General features: G+C 37.6%; 1 protein-coding gene across 1 annotated transcript in view; it reads left to right on the plus strand.

Moving 5' to 3' along the window:
- The window catches only part of LOC135219784 (U3 small nucleolar RNA-interacting protein 2-like), a 183,140-nt gene extending 164,228 nt beyond the window's left edge, over positions 1 to 18,912 (plus strand). Inside the window, exons 7-8 of the mRNA XM_064256858.1 lie at positions 3,428 to 3,567; positions 18,646 to 18,912. Of these exons, the coding sequence (XP_064112928.1) occupies positions 3,428 to 3,567; positions 18,646 to 18,878 (373 nt within the window). The 3' untranslated portion in view covers positions 18,879 to 18,912. The remainder of the gene's footprint in view (positions 1 to 3,427; positions 3,568 to 18,645) is intronic.
- Positions 18,913 to 24,461: the final 5,549 nt, after the last annotated feature.

Genomic DNA, 24,461 nt, shown 5'->3' on the forward strand with positions numbered 1-24,461 from the left:
TCAAACAGCCCCACTTGGAAAGGTATCACCAAAACCTCCAAGCTCTTCAACTAACTGCCTTCAGATTATCGAAAAACTCACAAGAGCTAGAGGATTTTCGAAGGAGGTAGCTAGAGCCATCGCAAGAGCAAGGAGGTCTTCCACCATTAAGGTATACCAATCCAAGTGGGAGACATTTAGAGGATGGTACAGGGACAACTCCGTTTCCTCTTCCATTACCTCTGTGACTCAGATAGCAGATTTTCTGCTATACCTTAAGAAGAAGCGTAACTTTTCAGCTTCTACCATTAAGGGTTATAGAAGCATGTTAGCACCAGTCTTCAGGCATAGGAACCTGAACCTGTCGGATAATAAAGATCTACAAGACCTTCTTAGATCCTTCGAGATGACTAAAGAGAAACTACAATCTTCACCAGCTTGGAATTTGGATGTAGTTCTGAAGTTTCTCATGAGTGATAGGTTCGAACCTTTACAGGAAACTTCATTTAAGGACCTCACCATGAAAACTCTCTTCTTGATTAGTCTAGCAACAGCAAAAAGAGTCAATGAAATCCATGCCTTCAATACTTCTCATCGATTTCCTGACCAATGTTCTCACCAGTCTTCTAATATTGACCCTTGTCAATACTGCTCTCTCAAGCACGACTCCAGACAATGCCCAGCCAAGAGTGCAACCTGCAGTAACTGCAGACGCATGAGTCATTGGCCCCGCTCTTAGAAATGCCCTGCAAAGGAAGCTAAGTGCAATACCTACCAGAAAAAGAGACATCTAGAGAAGATGTACAGGTCCACCAAGACCAATCAGTCTGTGAATGCAGCCTCACCTTCAAGCCAAAGTGGAAGTTGTCTCTCACCACCTACCAAGTCAAGCACTAGTTGCTGTCTCGTGGGTACCAACTCAGATAAGGTGTCCCCCACACCAGTCACTGTCTCCCTGTCATTTGGTGACATCTTATCACATCTCCAGCTAATCCATGATACAGGAGCTGACATCACAGTGATTGGCACCACACACTTGGATGCACTTTGCATACCCAGAACAAGATTTTCACCTCCACCCATGACAAATGTTGTGGCAGCAGATGGATCCCCCATTACACCAGCTGTGGGGTGCTTCCAGGCGACACTTTGCCTTGGCAACGAGTCGTGCTTAGCAACCATTCACATGCATAAGGGTATCCAGACCTCCCTTCTCTCCTGTGGACATTGCTGAGCCTATGCCAGTGTCACCAGACTTCCCAAAGCCCATTCTCAAGTTTATGCATGTCAACAGATGTGCCTAGGTTCCTGCCTCCACTATGATGTCACCCACAGTTGCCAAGGACTATTTTCTCTGCAATTTCAGCGACATTGTCATGTCCAAGACTGATCTATAGACTCAACCGCTAAAGAAAATGACAGTTCCCCCAATGAGGATCCACCTGAAACCCAGAGCTGTACTGTTTGTTGTTCTTATGCTCAGGACCATTTCATTTGCCCTCGGGGATCAAGTGAAAGAAGAACTTTACCCCTTAGTGAAACAAGGAATCATCACACCAGCAGGCGACGAACCTTCTGATTGGTGCCACCCCATGGTCCTAGTACCTAAGGACAAAGGAGTCTGCATCACTGTGGATTACACCCACCTAAATTCTTAGGTCGCCCGCCTTACACACCCACCACCCACGCCCCATGATGCTGTCCGCAACATCTCTCCTAATGCAAAGTACTTCTATAGCAGACACCCTGAATGACTACTGGCAGATGGAGCTGACAGAAGAGGACTGTTATCTGATGATGTTTATAACTCCATACGGAAGATTTCAGCACCGTCGTGGTCCAATGGGATTTTCGGCGACAGGTAATGCATACTGTCTCTATGAGGATAAAGCCTTACTAGGGATCCCCAACTGTAAGAAAGTTGTAGATGACATCCTCCTGTCCGACAAGGATCTCCATTCCATCTGTAACAAACACCAAATGCTGACCAGGACAAATTCACTGTAGATGTCCCAAAAGTCAACTTCTGTGGTTACGTCCTGTCATTTGATGGCATTGCAGCAGACCCCAACAAGGTATCCGATATGCGTGACTTCCCCATACTGTCCAATGTCACAGACCTCAAGTCATTTATGGGTCTTGTCAATCAACTCGCCAACTGCACTCCAGACATTGCAGCTGCAGCGGAGCCCCTATGCCTACTTATGAGCCCCAAATGCTCATTCATTTGGACCCCTGATCATAGCAAGCATTTAAGAAGGTCAAGACAGCTCTGACTTCATCTTCACAACCTGTCCTTGCACCCTTCAACCCAGCCTCACTAGTGGTCCCGCAAACAGACATTTCATGCTTGTATGGCCTTGGATATATCTTGCTTCAAGATAATGGCTGCTTTCAGATGGTCTCATCCATTGTGGTGCTCTTTTCCTGACATACACAGAAACTCGCTATGCTACCATAGAGCTGGAACTACTTGCAATTACTTAGGTCATGGCTAAGTGTCACCTATACTTGTCTGGACTTCAGCATTTCACCTTAATGCCTGACCATGGCCCCTGGATACCAATTCTCAACCACTCACGTTGGACGCCAGCGAGTCAGGCTCCAGGACGCCATAATGCTATGACAGGACAAGGTTGGCATCGTGATAGACCGCAGCAAGTCTAGACAGTACGAGGTGCTCCTTCGTAGTGGTTTTGAAGCCAAAAACATATGCGCCCAGTGCCTAATATTAGTGATGATCCCGCTCTCCAAGTCCCTGTGTCCCCTTGCTCTGGCCAAGAAAGAGAGCCATCATTTAACCCTCCAAATGCCCATTGTCCCACATCCTGACTTGCAGAAAGGAGTCCATGTTCCGCTTGAGACAGTGCTACGAGCTTAAAGGGTTAGGGAGGTGTATAGATATCAAATACCATTACAATTGCATTGCATATACAGATTTGATGCATCCATGTATATTACTAATTTTGAGAATTAAGTTTCCCATATCATTTACTTTGCATCATTTACATTATCATTTACCTTGCATTTATCCTGTTAGCATTTAGTATACTGCTTTTTGTAAGACCGCTTGCTTAATTACACATCATGGCAACAGTGCAATTATATGCGGCAACACTGCTATTATTTCTCACCATGCATACGATGCATTAATCAGTTCCTGTCCTGTGGTCACCAAAGTGTGAAACATGGAAATTCCTTCTGCCTTCACATCATTGTCTCTGTCAATATATAGAATTTTAAAGAACCTACAATTTCATTTCATCACCCTTCATTTCATTCATTACATGTACATATCTGGCAGGGTTACAAGCCACAATAACATTTAGGAAGAAATTTATTGAGACAGGAGTATGAGTTTGACTCAGTGACCTGGTGAAATGATGACTGTTTAATAATGTGTGTAAATAAACTACGGAGTACGAGAGAAAGTTTTCTAATATTGCAGGAGCTTGGGAATCTGGACCACTCTTAAGAAGAGACCACATCACATGATAAAAAGAGCACATGGCTGCCAAGCAGAAAATGGGCTGCCAAACTGGATATGCAGTGCTACTACATTAGTTAACACAGATCTTGTTGCATCAGGTAAGTTTTTTGTGATATTTTTTTAATGGTTTTTAATAATAGAGCTTAATCTATGTACCATGTAATATCGTAGACTAACTTACGTGTTTGAATGCTTTGAAAGTATATGCTTTGTTTTGGTGTAGGAATTTTATAAATTGCTCTAATGAGGATTTTATTCTAATTTAGGATGCTCTCTTAAAATTTGGAAAACATTCCATTTTAATAAAGTAGGTGTTAATCTTAGGATTAATTTAGTGTTTCTTCTTATGGGGATACAAGATTATGCCTTTTTTATATGGTATCCTTCAGTGGAAGCTGCAATGGCCAATGAATTTTTGCAATCTAGGATGTATGGTGGAGATTGGGGGGAAGGGATAGGGTTGCCCACTCTCTCCTCACACATGCTATTCCATTTATCCTTTGGCTGTCACAGAGCTCAGGTATTTCCCTTATACTTCCATGTATGCCAAGTGGATCTTGGATGTTATAGCCATGTTCCTTTTACTTGTTCCTTTGCCCTGTGCATTTTGTCCTTATTTTTGCTTAGATTTTTTTACTTTTGTCCTGTCTTTTCTCTGTTATGGAAAATAAAAAAGTTTAATACTGGTGTGAGAGTCATGGATGGCCTTGTACCTATTTTATGTCCCTTAGTTCAATAGTCCTATATATTATATGTACAGTGGGCCCCCCGGATTTGCGGACTCACGAATTCGTAGATTTCTCTCTGGACCTTATCTACCCATTATTTGTGGGAAATTTGTCTATTCGCTGGTTTTTTCCGACGATAAATAATCCCAAATTAGTGTATTTTGATGTTATTTTCATGACTAAATACATTTCTATGATAAAAAAGGATTTACTAATTTAAAATAGTATTAATATTGAACAATACTGTATTAGTAAGTTTAATAAGATTTAAGTGATATCACATAATAACAATAATAATTCTCTCTCTCTCTCTTTCTTACAAAGACATATGTTTCCTGTATGATAAATAATTTTTTGATTTTCAAATAATATAAATGTAAAGAGTAGTCAATTCATTAAAGAAAATACTATAGTGAATTAGTAAGTTGTTAGTTTATAAGTTAAAAAATTATGTAAGAATGAAGGAAATCCCAGTCTTCACGCATCTTTCTTTCGAACTCCAGGTACCAAAGTGAGGTCCAACAGATATCAAATATATCATGTAATGTGGCTGGAGGGGAGGGAATGTGTTTCTCTCTCTCTCTCTCTCTCTCTCTCTCTTTACTGAGATTTGAGATTTTTAAAGTACATGTATGTATAATATGTTTATTAATATTTTCAAATGATAAGAATAATGATAATAATAATTGTGATTACAAAAATCACATGTGATAGTATTTTAGAGAAATACTACAATATCTTTTCACTCTTCCAAAATAAGGATAACTTTCTCTCTCTCTCTCTCTCTCTCTCTCTCTCTCTCTCTCTCTCTCTCTCTCTCTCTCTCTCTTACAGAGATTTTTTTTTGTATGATAAATAAATGATTTACTAATTTTCAAATATCAATGTTAATGTAAACAGCAATAATATTAATTCATTAAAGAAAATACTAAAGGGAATTAGTAAGATTTTAGTTTATAAATTAAAGAATTATGTAAGAATGAAGGAAATCCCAGTCTTCATGCATCTTTCTTTCGAACTCCAGGTACCAAACTGAGGACCAACAGCTGTCAAATATATCAAGTAATGTGACAGGAGGGGAAAGTCTCTCTCTCTCTCTCTCTCTCTCTCTCTCTCTCTCTCTCTCTCTCTCTCTCTCTCTCTCTTATTGGCTGTAGGTATACATTTTTTTTTATGGTAAAATGTTTAAGATGACTTTGAAATGATATTAATAATATAACATCAAAGATTAATACAGTAATAGGCTAGTAATTTTAGGTATATTTGAAGTAGGATGTTATTTAAGGTATGCATTTGGTATCTGAACTTTCAAGCTAGGCAGTTATAAGCATTTTTAATGGTGGTTCTAACTATTCGCGGGTTTTAATTATTCGGGTACGTAGGCTGAATGGGTTAAGTACACTATTTTAAAGAAATTTATGCTAGAGTATTCCCCCCATATTTGCGGGGGATGTGTACCAGATACCCCTTAAATAGTTAAAACCCATGAATAGTTAGAACCACCACTAAAAATGCTTATAACTACCTGTCTTGAAAGTTCAGATACCAAATGTATACCATAAATAACATCCTACTTCAAATATACCTTAAATTACTAGCCTATTACTGTATTAATCTTTGAGTTTGTATTATTAATATCATTTCAAAGTCATCATAAACATTTTACCATTAAAAATGTATACCTACAGCCAATAACAGAGAGAGAGAGAGAGAGAGAGAGAGAGAGAGAGAGAGAGAGAGAGAGAGACCATTGAATGGCAACATCATATATCTGACCATCAAGAGTGAAATTATGAATTATTCCTGAGACAGAGAGAATAATAATGGAGAGAGAGAGAGGATAACTCATAGACTCTGACTCCTTCCCGCCCGCCAATACGTATATCAAGTGTTTTATACTCCCCCGCCCTCCTTCCTCCAAGTGGATAAAAAGACTGGGAATTGCTATTTTTTTTTTATTAATCTTATCAATATTTGAAAATTAGTTATAAGGTAAATCATTTATTTATATTACAAAACAAACAAACATATGTAAGTAAGAGAGAGAGAGAGAGAGAGAGAGAGAGAGAGAGAGAGAGAGAGAGGAGAGAGAGAGAGAGAGGTTATTGTTTAATCTCATTAAACTTAATATTTTTGGAAAACTAGTACTGTATAGTATTACTTCACCATAAAATGTACAATGCCCTTACGGATATACTGTATACATAACTTCCATGCTAAACAGAAGGCGAGAGTTACCACTATGACATGCGAGAGATAAACATGGCATAGTGGTAACTCTTGCCTTCTGTTTGGCATGGAAGGCGAGAGTTACCACTATGACGTGTGTATCTCATGTCATAGTGGTGACTCTCGCCTTCCATGCCAAACAGAAGACGAGAGTTACCACTATGACATGCGTAACTCTCACCTTCCATGCCAAACAGAAGGTGAGAGTTACGCGTGTCATAGTGGTAACTCTCGCCCTCTGTTTGGCATGGAAGGTGAGAGTTACCACCATGACATGAGATACGCGTGTCATAGTGGTAACTTGCCTTCCTTGCCAAACAGAAGGCGAGAGTTACCACTATGACATGCGTATCTCGTGGAGAGAGAGAGAGAGAGAGAGAGAGAGAGAGAGAGAGAGAGAGAGAGAGAGAGAGAGAGAGAGAGTTATCCAAATTTGAAAGAGTGAAATGGTAAGGTTATAGTTGTATTTCTTTAATTCTGTCACATATGATTTTTTGTAATTACAGTTATATTATTATTACTATTTGAAAATATTAATAAACATATCATATACATGTACCATAAAAATCTTTTGTTCATCTCAGTAAAGAGAGAGAGAGAGAGAGGAGAGAGAGAGAGAGAGAGGAGAGCGCCCCCAGAGAGAGGATGAGGAGAGAGACTCCTTCCCTCCTGTCACAGTACTTGATATATTTGACAGCTGTTGGTCCTCAGTTTGGTACCTGGAGTTCGAATGAAAGATGTGTGAAGACTGGGATTTCCTTCATTCTTACATAATTTTTTAATTTATAAACTAGAATAGTATTACTAATTCACTATATTATTTTCTTTAATGAATTGATTGCTCTTTGCATTTATATTATTTGAAAATTAGTAAATTATTTATTTACCATACAGAAAACATACATCACTGTAAGAAAGAGAGAGAGAGAGAATTATTATTGTTATTATGTGATATCATTTAATCTTATTAAACTTACTAATACAGTATTGATCAATATTAATATTTTAAAATTAGTAAATCATTTTTGTATCATAAAAATGTATTTAGCCATGAAAATAACATCATAATACACTAATTTGGGATTATTTAGTCGGGAAAAAAAAACGTGAATAGGTGAATTTCCCACAAATAATTGGTAGATTAGGTCCAGAGAGAAATCCGCGAATCCGGAGAACGCAAATCCGGGGTCCCCACTGTATATAAAGTTATAAAATGATGAAGTTTAAATATATGAGTAATAAAATTATAAAAAGCAGTATCAGAACGCTGCTAGTAGTCTAAGTCGGAAACTAGGGTATTTGTATGTGGAATTACCAAAAGGCTTCATTTTTCAGGGATGTATTGTATATTCCGATGTCAGGCTGCAGATGGCTACGTATATTTATGAATTTAAAATACAATGAACCTGCAACTTTTCTGTGAATCTTTTAAAAAGTTGTACATTATTGTGTCCAATAATATTGTATGTATTCTCATCTTATTAAAAATGCTAAGAAAGCGGCCAATGTTTTGGTTTCGAAATCGGCTGATGGCGAATACGAGTTTAGTTCGCCGTGTTTACATTTTATTTCGCCGTATGTAACTCAATTCTTAACGAATTGCCCTGCTTCTAGTTAGTATAAAATATCTAGATACTTTACTTATATGAGACAAGGTAATTTGTCATTATACGACGTGTTTTTCAGTCGAAGTATGAGTTTAATACATCTCAAGAACTATATTATTTTTTTCGTTAACAGATTGCGTTGGGGGCATGTTTATTGTGTAAAAATATTACGTGATTCCGTTCAGTATTTTCACTTTATTTCATCATAGTATGAGCTTTACCGTTAGTTACGTTACTTATCTTTTATCGGCATGAAAACAACAGTAAAATGTGTTCTTTCAAGACCTGAAGTTTCTCTCTCAATTTTATCTATTGTTGCGTTTGATGGCATAAGTTTACTGGAGTTATATCCTCGTTGCCAATGCATGATAATAGTCATTAGCAGCACGAAAAGTTAGCTGCGTGTATGGAGAGGCGGGAACTGGGGAAAAACTGTCTTATGTTCAGCTGGACACCATCCTTTCTTGCCCAAGTTGCTTCCTAGTCGTTTTAGTAGTGGGAGGTCGTAAACCAGTCGTAACTCGCATAGGTCATAAGTCGACAACTAGCTAGGGGCTTCAACTTACAATCCCCACTGGTGTTAGAACAAACTGCAAGTGTAAGCCTGTCTTTCATAGGCTTATGCCCGGGTAGCTTCTTCTCTTCCTCCATGATGTACGTCCGACGAAGCATTTTTTTCCAAAAAAGCCCAGTCTTGTCACAGTTGACGACTTGCTGAGAACTGTAGCCTTCCTTGATTGTCATCTCATCGAACTTCTTAACAAATGCTTGGGCCGCTATTGTGTCCGAGCTGGCAGCCTCCCCATGCCGCACCACCAAATGGATGCCAGTCTGTTTACGAAATTTATCAAACCAACCCCAAGAAGCATTGAAGTCTGGGTTTGCCTTTGATGTCCCTTCTCCTGATTCGTCTTTCATAGGCTTATGCCTGGGTAGCTTCTTCTCTCCCTCCGTGATGTACGTCCGACGAGGCATTTTTCAAAAAAGGCCATTCTTGTCACAGTTGAAGACTTGCTGAGAACTGTAGCCTTCCTTGATTGTCATCTCGTTGAACGTCTTGACAAAGGCTTTGGCCGCTTTCGTGTCCGAGCTGGCAGCCTCCCCATGCCGCACCACCGAATGGATGCCAGTCCGTTTACGAAATTTATCAAACCAACTCCGAGAAGCCTTGAAGTCTGGGGTAGCCTTTGATGTCCCTTCTCCTGCGTCGTCTTCGGCCTGAGCACTCAGATCACCGAAAATGGCGCTGGAGTTTTGGCAGATTGCCGTCTCGGTTATTGTATCACCAGCGATTTCCTTGTCCTTAATGCATACGAGAAGCAGCCTCTCCGTCTCATCATGCACGTGGCTCCTCTTGTTGGAAAAAATAATCATTCCCTTGGAAGGTGTAGCTGGTTTGATGGCTTCCTTCTGTATAAGGATGGTGCTTATTGTCGATGGATTTCGGCCATATTCCTTAGCAATCAAACTCAACCACATGCCATCCTCATACTTCTTAATTATCTCCATCTTCGTCTCCATAGAAAGCATCCTCTTCTTTCTGTGAACTTCGGCAACATTCTTGGGACCCATGGCCAATAACGTAAGTAATTAAGTTCACACACAACATGATAAAGTAACTTAGAGTACAACAAAAGCAAAATCACTAACACGAATTTACGTTAACAAACGAAATCTATGTGAACAAATGAATTCCACGTGTGTACGATAACGCTGTCGAAACGAAATGGTCGAGGAACTCCCTTATGTAGATGCATGATGGGATAGATGCTGACCAATAGGAGAGCAGGATCTTATGGCGGTAACTAGCATCAGGAAACAATAGGAGAGCGGGAGGATGGTGGCAAGTCTACTGAGTTGGCAGCGCATGAGTTAAAATTGTTCTCGGCGGCCCGGGCAAATCTTGGACTTTACAGTACACCCTTTCGGAACCTGAATTATTTTTGTACACAGAAGCATAAAAATCTTCGTCTTTCCCTTTGTAACCTGGATTTTTCGTACGTAGGGACTTTTGTATGTAGGGGTATGACTGTACCTCAGAAAGTCTACTAAATCCGTGTTCCAGGGAAAGTGGGCCATCTACTGTGATTGGTGTCATCGACGGGTTTACTCTCCACTTGGGATCTTTGTTCAGCAGATTGCAGATTTTCTAATCTTTCTCAGATCAGAAAAATATCTTTCTGTTTCTGCCATAAAAGGCTACAGGGTTGCTTTGGCTTTGGTACTACGTATGAAGAATGTGGACATATCTACATCTTGGGAGATATCTATGCTGATCACATGCTTTGAGCAGTCCTCTTCCCTTAGAGAGCTCAAACCTCCCGTAGGGTCTAATTCTGGTAATGAGTAGCCTCACCTGAGCTCCTTATGAACCGTTATGTCAGACTTCAGATAGACACTTGACCCTTGAAACAGTCTTCCTGATAGCCTTGGCTTCATCAAAAAGGGTGGGCAAACTTCTTGGTCTGTCATGATGTCAAACACACTAGGGGTTGAGGGTCAATAGCTTTCGAATTTTTCCTGAAATTCATAGCTAAGATTCAAAATTCTTAAATTCAGGATGACAGGTTCGCCTCCTTTTGTATCCTTTCGTTGGGAGATTTTGTTGATGACGATACAGAAGAATTACTAATTTGCCTTGTTAGATCACTGTGTTCTTATCTAAAAAGAACTTGACACCTCTGTTTAAGGATGGTGCTTATTGTCGATGGATTTTGGCCATATTCCTTAGCAATCAAAACTCAACCACATGCCATCCTCATACTTCTTAATTATCTCCATCTTCGTCTCCATAGAAAGCATCCTCTTCTTTCCGTGAACTTCGGCAACATTCTTGGGACCCATGGCCATAACGTAAGTAATTGAGTTCACACACAACACGATAAAGTAACTTAGAGTACAACAAAAGCAAAATCACTAAAACCGATTTACGTTTTAACGAACGCAAATCTATGTGAACAAATGAATTCCCCACGTGTGTACGATAACGCTGTCGAAACGAATGGGCTTTTTGTTTTTAGCACAGGCCCCAGGTCAAGCAAGAAGGATGTATCTGTTCATAGAATTTTGAATGCTGGTTCATGGCTTTGCCAAACCACTTCCTTCCCATATATTTGGCCACATTGGTTTGTTATTGGAACAGATAGCTCTTATCTTCTGCATATACAACGAATTTAGGCATTGTACAAAAAAACCCACCCGTAGGCTGAGCAGTAAATACGTACACACATATCTATAGATTCAGAGGCTTAGGTCTTCTTCCTTAGAAATTCTCTTATCCCGGAAGATTGACCTGGTGTGCCGAACCTCCAGTCAGTTCAGGATTACTTACCTCCCACCAAGAGTGAGTCTATCCTAATGTTAAGACTCAGGTTTGTTCCATGTATGAACAAATGACAAGTTTTTGATTAATTTGTATTTTTCATAACTAATAAACCTGTGGTCTTAACATTTAATGCCCACCTCTGGCCACCCCTCTGTCAGTTTACCCGGGGTTGGAAGAATAACTAAGGCGACATGAGATCAGGCTTGGGTCAGTGGAGTCACCCACCTTGTTCATGACAGATGCCAGACGACTGCAGGTTTGTTATAAAAAATACAAATTAATTAAAAGAAATTGTCATTTTAAGTGGAAAACTATATGTAAAGCAACAGTGTACAGTATTCCCTTACTTATTTCAAATTAAAGTGTGGGCATTATAAAGTAAAAAAGTCTTTGTAAACATTTGAAAAATATAATAGCAAAATTAACTTTGTGGCCAATACATTTTTACATTGGTATGTCATCTTTGGAAGTGGATTTTGAAAATAAAATCTGATATATGTAGTTCCATTGCTTTGTAAGGGGTATAATTTAAAGAAGTGAGATTTCAAACAAAAAAAAGGTTACACACAGTAAAAAGTAATGGGACATCTTCCTGACAAGGAGAATGCTTTTCAGTTGATTGGACTGCCTAGCATATGTTATTAAATGTTAAAGTTATCAAATAGTTTAAAATTTTGTCAGGGAATAGTAAGTTTATTCTGATCCATCAGAAAATCCCAACCAGTTCCTGCCCACAGTGTTTTTTTTTTGCAGAATTTTCTATACATAAATCAGTGGTGAAAAATTATCGTAAATATTGAAATTTGGGGTTTTGACATATTGCCAATTCTTGTGTCAACCCACCTTTCTCAGTAACTTATTTGTTAAAATTGCTTATTTTTATAAAAACTCCTGTAGCATAAGATTAAGAACAAAAAACTTATGCTATGATTTCCATTAAAATTTCTTTTTATACAGTATAAAGTATGAAAATGCAAAACTACCCATTCCTGTTTTGGCCTTAAAAATTCTTCTTAGAGAATGATTTACTTGCAGCTAGTCTCTCTCTCTCTCTCTCTCTCTCTCTCTCTCTCTCTCTCTCTCTCATTGATAGTGTAGCCAATGACCATCCTGAAAGTAGCTACCTTAACCCTTAAATGGGCGTTATGTCCATCTGTCTGACTGTTACTCAGTCATGGCTAAACAGCTTGACAAATTTAAACCAAATAAAAACTGTTGGATAGGGCTATGACCTAACCAGCGCTGTCCAGGAAAACTGTGAATGATAGGCCATGGGTAGGGGGAGGGAGGAGGGAGGGGGAGTTTCTGTTGTATAGTACAGTATTGAGATAGTAGTATATTCATGAATCCATTACAAATTCGGACAGTTTGCTGAAGACAGATCTTTGCATGATTCTCCTCCACTTTGCTGTGCAGTTTATTTCACACTATCGATAAAATGTTTACAATTGTTGAAAGGAAGACAGGCTTATGTTCAGCAGAGATAATTTTTCTCTTTTAATAGAGAAATGTAATTTCCTCTTCTCCTTCTCTCTCCCTCTATCTTCCCCTCTTCCCCTTGTCCTTCTCTCTCCCTCTACCTTCCCCTTACCCCCATCCCTCTCCCCCTTCCTTCCACCACCCCCATCCTTCTTGTCCACCTTTGCCCTGCTTTTCCCTTCCCTCTTCCCTTCTCCTTTCTTCCCTTCCTTTCTCCCTTCCCTTCCCCACCCCTCTTCCCTCCCCCTACCCCGCCCATTTACCTGTCATTTGTCATTCACAGTTTTCCCCAGCAGCGTTGGGTAGGTCATTTTAATAACCCTTAATGGATGGATACCCTCATATGAATAGCAATAACTGGGTTTGGGTGGTGGACGGATTCACTCATGGTGTGCATCAATATTACATGCCATCGATTTTGGGAATCAAGCGGGAAAGGTGTCCATTACTTCTATAGCCCATAAATTCACTAATGGGAACATTTAGACTGGCTTAGCTCACCGCTTCTAGTCTGCTCATGCACGTACTCCTCTCCTCTCATCTCTCTCTCTCTCTCAAATCCCTCTCTCTCTCTCTCGATCTCTCTCTCTCCTCCCTCCCCTTCTCTCTCTATACATTATATATATATATTATATCTATATATATATATATATATATTTCCTATATATATATATGTGTGTGTGTGTGTGTGTATGTATATATATATATATATATATATATATATATATATATATATATATATATATATATGTATGTATGTATGTATGTATATATATGTATATATATATATATATATATATATATATATATATATATATATAATATATATATATATATATATATATATATCTATATATATAATATATATATATATATATATATATATATATATAATATATATATATATATATACGTATATATATATATATATATATATATATATATATATATATATATATATATATAAATATAAAGGTTTTTTGCCACGAAGGGAAAAATGAAAAAAGCGAGATAGCCAAGTACTTTTGGCTATCTCGCTTTTTTCATTTTTTCCTTCGTGGCAAAAAACCTTTACTTATACAGAGCATCATGTTTTATATACTTCGTGATCAAGTTTCATTCTTATATAATTATATATATATATATATATAATATGTAATATATTAATAATGTATGTATGTATGTATAATATTAGAAAAAATATGAATAATCCAAAAAAGTTACTGCATCTTCTATCAGTAAATTTATGTAAATATTTTACAACAAATATATTGAAAATTTGTTACTGAATTTAGCTCTTAACTGTCTTCATATTGTGTGAGCTGTAATTATAATTTTACAAAATAAAATAAGATAATTTATTAGTAAAAACTTGTATAACTTGGTAAAATTTACAATTGTCGTGTAAAATACTGTATTCTTTTTTTTAACTTTCTCTTTCCATTGATGTGTATTTCCTTAAATTGGTTGACCTCAAGGTTTCCCTGGCTTGGGGTGCTGCATGCATTTTTTAGCCCAGTTGAAGAGTTAATGGTCTCATTATGGCCCCAATAACACAAACCAACTTATTTAAAGAATTCTCTTGTACTAATCTAGGCCAGAATAATGCTTGTTGGTACAAAGTTGTGGTATAAAAGGACCAGTTAGGTTCTTTATCCTGCTGTACAATGATAACTAGCAGGATTACTATTTACAATATGCAGCTGTAATAGCTGTGTAAATACTATTGGCTAGGCCCTGCCATTACTCTTAGGTCTGTGATTTCATGAACACTAATCTGGTTCCAAGGTCTTTTTCTTCTTGTAATTGCTGAGATGTCATAACTATCTGCTAAAGAAAGTTAAATACATAGGCATAAGCTTTGAATTAAATAGTGTGGTCTAGTAAATTGCCTCGTTTTAAGCTAAATTATCAATTTTGTTTTGACCATAGCATCGTCCAAGGTGCAGAGAAATTGTCAGGTTAAAGTATTGTTAGCTTCCTTTCTAAGTTACTCTACAAGAAATAAATTTTTGTCTAATATTACATTACTTTTTTGTCTTATCACCCATAGTACATTGTTTTATCTTATTAACGGAGGATGAGTGTTACATTGTTTCATTTTCCTCTGTGACATTAAAATTATGGCTATTACTTCAGTATTTTTCCAATATTACATTACTTTTTTGTCTTATCCACATAGCACGTTGTTTTATCTTATTAGTGGAGGATGAGTGTTACATCGTTCCATTTTCATCTGTGTCATTAATATTATGGATATTACTTAAGTATTTTTCTATTTTTACTCAACTCCCTAGCTAGATTTCAACATAAAATATTTTTAAGGTAGTTTTACTACTTGAAGACCCCTGTTTCGTTTAATGTTAGGGTTTTTCGTGTTAGACTTGCCTTTGATCCAATGATTATGCAGATATACTTTTCACAAGCATTCTTCTGCCATAAGGGTTATCTTAATGTCGTAACTTAGTTCATTAACCCCTTTTTGAGCACCTCTGTTGCGGCCCCTTTCTTAGTATGATGTAGGTAATTTATTCTTCTATTTAATTATTTTCTTGTAACTGAATTTTATTTTACAATATATTAGTTTATTTGAGGAAATGATAATTTGTTAAACAAAGTAAATTTTACAATAGTAAATCAGTTTATTTAAAGGAACTATAATCTGAGAAGATGATTGAAATTTGCAATAATATTTGTTTAATTCATGAAGAAATAATTGGTGAAATATATTTATAGTTTATATTTTAAAAACAGTACCACTGTATTTAGCATATACTGTATATGTGTGTTGTACCTCATCATAGATTTGTTAAGGAGGTTCATACAATACCCGTGCTTACATATATTTTCATATTTTCAATACCTATACGTATTGTACTAGATGTTGTGTTACCTTAACAGGCAGTGTGGGGGTCTCCCCACTCTAATAAGCAATGAAATTTGCTAAGTAATGAAGACTGGTATAACCAACTCCCATAGCTGATATTATAGTGCAATTCCATATAAAGTAGTTGGTAGCCTACTGAAAGTAGTTGGTAGCCTACTGGTTATGTGTGCATACCTGTACCTGCTTTTGCTTGCAAGGTATGTAAAAATACTGGATGTAAAACTCATATAAGCAAATGGGTTTCTGTTTTCTGCTCATCTGATGGATATATGTGTATGGCATCTTACTGTTTCTCATGAATTTTGTTTGTTTCACCACAGGGCTGCTGTTGAGCAAGATCCAAAGTTCACAATGCACCACTTTGAATTGTGCAATTCGTGATTTTTTTTTCCTGTGGGTACGGCACATGTCATCTTTTAGGCATAGGGATGAATATAGATGGTTGCTGGATTACTGTGAAATATGCATTATGTTCCTGACAGCAAGCCTAATTAAAGAAGGGGCTTGACCTAGACTAGCCCTTTTGGGTTTAAGGATATAGAATGAGTGCTGGGGAAGAAAATACAGGCAGTTCCTGGTTATCAAGGGGGGAGTTCCGTTCTCGGTGGGGTGCTGATAAACAAAAACCACCATTAACCGAAACTCTGCTATTTACGCAGCTCATGGCACTTAGTTTCGGTTAATGGTGCTTCTGTTTGGTATGGCATGGTGCAATAACTCTATTAACCGAAACTCGGCCTGTTATGGTGCCATAAATTGCCAATTTTATGGCACTACACAAGCACCGTAAAACCAGATCACCATTAACCGAGTCCGCCGATAACTGGCGACTGCCTGTAAATCATCCTGGCAGAGCTCTGGCAGTGTGTATTTGGCCCCTTTTAGAGCAGATTGCTCATTCTGGAAAAAACACTTTGATACTGGAAGCCAAGATCATTGTGCTCTCCTTTGGAACAATCTTCTGTTGAGGAGGACCTCAACAGGGCCCCCATCCTTACCTTGAAATTTATGTTCCTTCTATGAATCACAGTTCTTTGCCCAAGGCTCCTGATGTTTTGCAGGATGGTGGTATTTCAGCTGCTGTGGCATAACCTATTTGGTTGGAGTTCAGAAAGGAGATTGGGAATGAGAATTTACTAATTATTAAGGAAGACCTTGATTCTTTGTCCCACCATATCCAGGATGGTATAGAAGATTTTCTTCAAATTTAGGGCATCATTGGACATTGAGTTGGACGCTGGTTCTAAGATACAGAATTGGATGTACTGTAGGTTCTAAGATATTATAGTCCTAAGAAGAGAGACTGAAATTCTTCAAATGCCACCCGTGTGGAGACTGGCTTTCACACTGAGAAATTTGTTTCTGTAGTACAGACTAGTTCATAGCTTGCATAACAGCTTGGACATGAACACCTCCAGGCTGGGAGGATGCCAAAACTGACAACCCTCTGTGTAAAACCTTGATGTGTATCACTGGATGGCAGGTGTACCTCAAAAATGAAAGGTAGAAAATAATTGAGGTGGAACATACTAGACTTCACCTTCTCATCTTCCTATGATAATATCTTAAGTATTCACATGAGTGGTAGCATCCATAGTAGTTAAGGTAAATGAACTCCAATGGTAGTAAAGATTTACTGCTGCCTAAGTCTGTAGTGTGGGTAGGGTTCCAGGTAAAGCCACTGGGACTGATGCTATTACTACTAAAAATACACAATTTCTTACATGTCCCTACTCTTTTTATCTTCTTGAAGTGCATGAACCATCAAAGGAACTGAGAAGATTTGTATATTGTCTCCTTGTGTTTCTAGAGAAGTTCATCTCCTGTATGCAGGACACTTTTTAAATGATTGGTTAGCATTAAGGACTTTTTAAATGGAAGTAGACATAGTCGCTAGAGTCTCATGTAAGAGCTAAAGGAACTTTTGGATGTTCATTGTTTAAGAAGTTAATATGAAGACTACTTTATAGAATTGGTTGGTTGGACTGTTGTCAGTTGGCTATTCATGCCATATCAAAATTAAAGGGAGGCAAAGAATAGAGTAGTCTTTTCTGAATACTAGTATCTTAGGAAAATGTCCGTGATACAAATTTTTATAAACAGATTTCCCATAAGTGTGCTGTATAAGACCTCTATTCCCTGGCTGAGGGAAATGAATGCCTAGAATTAATTAGACTGGGTAATATTCAAAATGTAAATATACTATGTTATTCATATCAAGACAGTTTTTGAGAAATTTGTTATTTTATGCTCCTGTTGATTACATGCATATAAGATGTCTCTCATTGATGTATGGATATGTTTTTGACAATATCCATTGTTTTGGATTGCCAAATTGAAGAATTTGCATGTCTGTTGGAAAAATTTACCTGTTGGCTGAGTATACTTTTAGTGTTCATTGAAGGTTAGTGTTAACGGAATGTAAAATTGACATTTTCTGTGTAAAAGTAACAATTCGTTTCTCGAATTTTCTCGGTATTATCCGATTACATTATCATTAATGCTGTTATGTCAGGATTTCCTTTATGGAGTGAGGGCTGAAAAAAGATCTCTTTTGTCTTGTGTACTCGGCTTGAATTCCTAATTGGTCCAGGTCCCATCAGTTCATTTGCTCAGTGATTTTGTAGGGCCTACCTATTGGTCTTTATCTTGTAACATATGTGTCAGTTTCTTTTGTGACTGACTAACCAATCCTTTCTCATTTCATACCCATGCCATGTCTGTCTTTGAAAGCTGTCTCATTTCTAACCTCAGAGCACACATTGTTTTTTATTTTAGGCTAAGTTAAATCATAAGGCTAACTGAGCTTATTAATATTTATGGTAACATTGCAAGTAAGGCATGTAGTGGTATTGAATTCTACTTTTAAGGATACAGAGTAAGGTTTAACTTTGTAATATACAGGATTAAAAACATTTCAGGTTCCATGGATGGGCACGTACGACTTTGGAAAATAACTGTTGACAGGGGCCACCGTAAATTAGAACCGCTTTTCAGCATTCCAATCCCTGGAGTTGTTAATGCATTGGCCTTTACATCAAATGGTAGTCATTTGATTATTGGAATTGGTCAGGAACATAAATTAGGCCGATGGTTTAAGGATAAGAAAGCAAAAAATTCGATAGTAGTTGTATCAATGAAGAAGAATGTGTAGGAAAGTTTTGATTTTTATTAAAAATTCTGTTTGCCATGGCATTCTAATTATCCTTGGATAAAACACCCACCTTAAGAGGATCAGCAGGCTGAAAAACATTGAAATCTGGAAAAATGTAAAATTTTATGAAAATATTCCAGCAACTTTGTATAGCATTCAGGATCTCTATACAAAGTATTTCATCAAAATTGGCCATAGTTTTATAGTTATAAGGTATTTTCTAATCTTAGCTCCAAAAAACCTCAACTATTGATATTTATAAGTTGGGGCAATTATGTTAAAATACAATTATTTGGAATGAATCATATCTACTGTTATAGTTAGCTTTTATCTTTGTGCCATTAGGTGGGATCAGCTTCCAAAATAAAACAAATAACACTTGGCTAACCTGCCAGGACTGTCTCTGTAATCACCTGTTTCCCACCAGGTGCTGCAGGGATATTTACATTCATGTCAGAATTCTTCATGTCGTGTCCGTGGGCAGATAGTGTGAATCAACGTTAGGAATAATGTTGGTTATCTCTTGTGTTGATTTTCTCCTGCATGTTGTGCATGTGTTTTGTTTTTGCATTATGTCATCTACAACAAGCAGATAATAAGGAATGATCTGATGAAACGATGGAAAATTTGTGAAGTGTTGGAAAATGCTAGAGGTCGTTTAGATTATGTAGACCATTCATTAAGGAACACCATAATCTACTCAGTCTTTTCCGTTTGTCTTATTGTTGCTTCTCCACTTCCTCCATTACCCTACCTGATAGCCTAGGTTAATTCCTTTTGCACTTCTGATCTGCCTTCTTTTGCTCCTTATGTAATTCAGAAGAAAAATTGGTACAGTGCTACCCCACTTTTTCATGCTTCACTTTTGAACGCTTCATTTTGTTGTGGATTTTTGTGGAACACATCTTTCACTGTTTGCTGGAACTTTCACCAATTAGCAAATTTTTACTATGGACTGTATCTCTAAGATTATCACTAATTCACTTTTTCTTTGTAGAGCAACACTATTTATTTGCTAAATACTGTATTTTTTCATATTGTGTTCGTGAGTAAATACAGATTTTTATGATAAAAACAATCTATACTAGTACTTACTGTACTACCGTATCTGATAAGCTCTTGTAAACTCAATTTATTAATTTTTTTAGTAATAGATGGCATTGGAAGCATGTCTTTTGTAAAAGAATTAAAAGATTCTGTTCACTATTGTCACCCTATTTCATCATAATACGAGCTCTACGTGTTTATCTTTCATCAGCGTGAAAACAACAGTAAAAGGTGTTCTTTCATGCCCAGTATTTTTTTTTAAATACTTGTTTCTCCACTATTATTTTTGCTCGTGTTTCATCCATATTGCTGATGCATGATAATTTATAGCCATTAACAGTGTGAAAAATTTTTCTCAGCTATAGCTGTAGCTTAAATTTAACAGTACAGGTGGTCCCCGGATTACGATGGGGGTTCCATTCTTGAGACGCGCCGTAAGCTGAAAATCGTCGTAAGCCGGAATATCGTCAAAAATCCTAAGAAAACTTTACTTTGGGTGCATTGAAAACTATGTAAACTGCATTCTTATGGCATTTTTCATAAAAAAACCTTCAAATATTGATTATTTTGCATTTTTTGTGTCATATATCATCTCCCAGATGAACATGCGTCGTAACCCTGGAAATAAAGTCTATTGACAAGCGTCGTAACCTCAGAACATCGTAAGACGACACCGTCGTAACCCGGGGACTGCCTGTATACTACTTTGCCGATATTTTCTCCTTAGCATATAAAGGTATGCAGGCAGTCCCCGGGTTACAACGGGCTCGGCTTATGACCTTCTGAGGTTAAGGCGCTTTTCAATTATATTCATCAGAAATTATTTCCAGGGTTATGATGCATGTTCCAGGGTTACGACACCTACAACGCTGATCTGGCAGAAGAAATATGACCCCAAAAATGCAAAATATTCAATATATGAAGGCATTTTTGATAAAAGATGCAATAAGAATGCACTTTACATAGTTTTTAGTACACCCAAAGCATTAAAAAGTAAGGTTTTCTTAGAATTTTTGACGATGTTCCGGCTTACGATGTTTTCCGGGTTACAATGCGTCTCAAGAGTGGAACCCCTGTCGTAAGGACTGCCTGTACTATGAAAGTATATCAGTCCTATTCTACTTAATTAACATCATTTGTAACATAACTACGGAAATATTTTACTAACGTGGTAGTTGACATGCAAGCAAAACTGTTGTTATCCGATTCAGCTAGGTTATTCGTAGCAAAACAACTGTTTTCATTCAGTTGTTTATGGCTGTACGCATTTAAGCAACAATTAGAATGTTACTAATGATACTTTTATCATTCCTTTTACTTTTTAACTTATTTAAATAGATGATATGATAAATAAAGAGATGGCAGAAAAGAGGTTAGGGAGTGCCAATAAGAAGAGGAAGACATTATCAATGGAGATGAAAATTGACATCGTTAAGTGTTCTGAAAAAGTTTATTTTTTCCCTCTCGCTCTCTCTCTAGGCCAAGGAATACATGTAAGTTCAAGTCTGACAAAAAATTTGTAGAACTACTGTGCAGACCATAGCAAAAGATTAGCCAAATGAAATTCCACATTTCTATTGAAAAGATATTACATTTTAGTGCAATGTCCCAACAATAACCTCTCCCCTCCCTCTCCCCTCTTCTCCCCTCTTCCATATGCTAACAGGTGTTTTCCATATGGGTAAGAGTGATGTTAAATATTCATTTGTTCATTTAAGTAGTCATTTATATTTATTTCTCTTCATTTTCTGTATGTAAAACTGTGTTGATATCCATGACGTCATTGCTGAGGTTCCGTGGTATGTCTGGCAAAGCTTCAAGAAGAACCTTTGGAAGTGATGGTTCTCAGGAAAGGATACTTCGTACCTTTTGTTATATTTTTACCCCTATCAACTTCCTGATATCCTTCCCTACACACTCTTCACACAGAGAATTTCAGAGTAGGGAGGGGTAGATTGGAGAGTTGTTATGCAATGAGGCCGTCAAGCCATTTTTATTCTAGTCACCAAGGTTTTACCATCAGTTTTTCTTGTTCCCAAGACTTCAAGGAGGGAGCTGGAGGCTATTTTTTGCATTCTGTCGACATATAGAACACATACTTCCACATCCCGGTACAACTTCAGTCGAAGGAAAGTATTCTCCTGTGTTTTGGAGTTTTTAGCAGGATGGATTCATCTGCTTGGTATCAGAGTAGTTCTCTTATATTTGGACGACTGGTTCATTCTCACCAATTTGCTTATGATGACCTTGAGGGTGAAGAATTGTTTTATGTCTAACTGCAGAGCTGGGCATTTTGTTCAATGTTGACTAATCTATGGTTCTCTGATCAAGTCACTTGTTTATCTGGGGAATGAAGATTAGCTCTAATCTTTTTGGGTTTTTCCAACCAGACAGATAATGATCAGTTTTTTTTTTTATTATACTACTCCCCATGAGAACTTTAATGGGTTTGCCTGTAGACCTTGAGAATCTTTACATTGTCCTCATATGTCTTGGAGGCAGGGTGGGGGCCATTCTGAGAAACATTTGATGTAGGGAGTTAAAAAGGTAAGAACCTACATTTTTGGCAGTTTGGAATGGTCTTACACAAGCAAACATTCTAGTTAGAAACAATACGATTGCAGTCTTTTCTGAAAATTCAACCTCTTGATTCTTACATAAGACGGAAAGGAGACACAAATGAAGAGATTTGTTCAGACTAGCAAAGAAACTTCCTTTTCCTTTAGACATAGTCCAGCAACATCATTCCTTTACCTCATTTTGTCCTAGGGAAAAACATTGTTATATAAGACCAACTCAGCAGAAAAGGATAAGGTCTTCAGTTAGACAGTCTCCTCTTCCTCAGGTTTGTCTGAAGTTGTGGAACTTATGGGGAGACCCAAACACCAATCTGTTCATGACTGCCCAAAACACTACTCTCCCAGTTTACTGCCCTCCATGCAAGGATCCTCGGCATGGGCAGTTGATGCCTTCCTTCAAGAATGGTTGAATCTAGACCTTTATGCTTTTCCTGTGTTTGCTGTTTTGAGGAAATATTCAACAAGTTGTGAGCTTTGCAGAACACAAGATTGATTTTAATAGCTTGTTGGTAGCTCCAAAGGGAATGGCTCCTAACTTCCTTTCATGGTGGATGTTCCTCATCTTCCATTCAGGAAAGATGTTTTCAGACAGTTTTATTTTAGGAGATTCCGTCAAACCTTCACATGCTTCAACTGATTGCATGGAGATTGTCAATTGTCTGTTATGAGCTAAGGGCATTTCAAGAATGGCCAAAGGAAGTACTAATCCTTAAGTCTAGAAGGCCTTCCACTGTTAGACTTGTGTATCAATAACAGTGGTCAATTTATTGATCTTAGTGCTTGTCCAGAGTGATATCGAGCACCCTTTCTCCAGATATCCCGATTAAGTTCTGCCAGTATCTCAGGTATGTGAAGGAGTTTTCTGTCACTGCAATCAAAGGATACAGCTTTACATTGCATTCAGTTCTACATTATGCTGACTGGAATATTGTTCACAATTTAAAGTTTGAAGAGGTTTTCTATCTTTTGTGCTAGAAATTTCAATCTTCCCATCATGGTTTACTATAAAATTTAGATTTAGTCCTCCAGATTTTAACATACACTCAGTTTGAGTCTTTTGACAAGGCATCACTTAAGAACTTGAAGACACCTTTCTTTTAAATCTTGCTACGCCAAAATGTGTTAGTGAGCTTCAAGCCCTTTCTTGTATGTGGGCTTTGTTGTGGTGGCAATCTCTCTTTCCTTTCATTGCTTAGATAAAAGATATAAAAGTGAAAGCCCAAATCAGATTTGTGACAACGCCTAATTCAACTCCTTTGGTAGGCAATGAAGAAGTGGCTGTCTTATGTCCAGTTAGAACTCTTAAGGGTCTATATTAGTGAGCTTCAGGCCCTTCCTTGCATGTGGGCTTTGTTCTAGTGGCCATCTCTCTCTTTTCTTTCATTGCTTAGAGAAATGATGTAGAAGTGAAAGGCCTTCCTAGATTTTGACAGTGCTTAATTTAACTGGCTTTGGTAGGCAATAAAGAAGTAGCTGTCTTATGTCCAGTTAGAACTCATAAGTGTTTACCTTGAAAGACATGAACCTTTAAGAGGAGTTAAGTACAGTGGTACCTCGAGATATGAAAGGCTCAACTTACGAAAAACTCGAGATACAAAAGCAAATACGAAAAATTTTACGGCTCTACATACGAAAATTTCTCAAGATACGAAAGGTTGTTGCTGTAAAGTCCGAGATTCGCCCGGACCACCGATAACAATTTTGAAACTCGCGCGCTGCCAACTGAGTAGACTCGCCACCATCCTCCCGCTCTCCCATTGGTTCCTGATGCTAGTCACTGCCATGAGAGCCTTCTCTCCTATTGGTCAGCATCCCTTCCATGGTGCATCTATGTAGCGGCGTGCTTCTTCAGCCACTGCACGGCATTGTCGGTATTGTAAGCACGCGGTATTCGTTCGTTCTGACGATTTCGTTTATTAACAAATTCGTTAGTGATTTCGTTGTAGTATACTTTTAT

This window comes from Macrobrachium nipponense, chromosome 1 (assembly GCF_015104395.2).
Source record: "Macrobrachium nipponense isolate FS-2020 chromosome 1, ASM1510439v2, whole genome shotgun sequence".
Lineage (NCBI taxonomy): Eukaryota > Metazoa > Arthropoda > Malacostraca > Decapoda > Palaemonidae > Macrobrachium > Macrobrachium nipponense.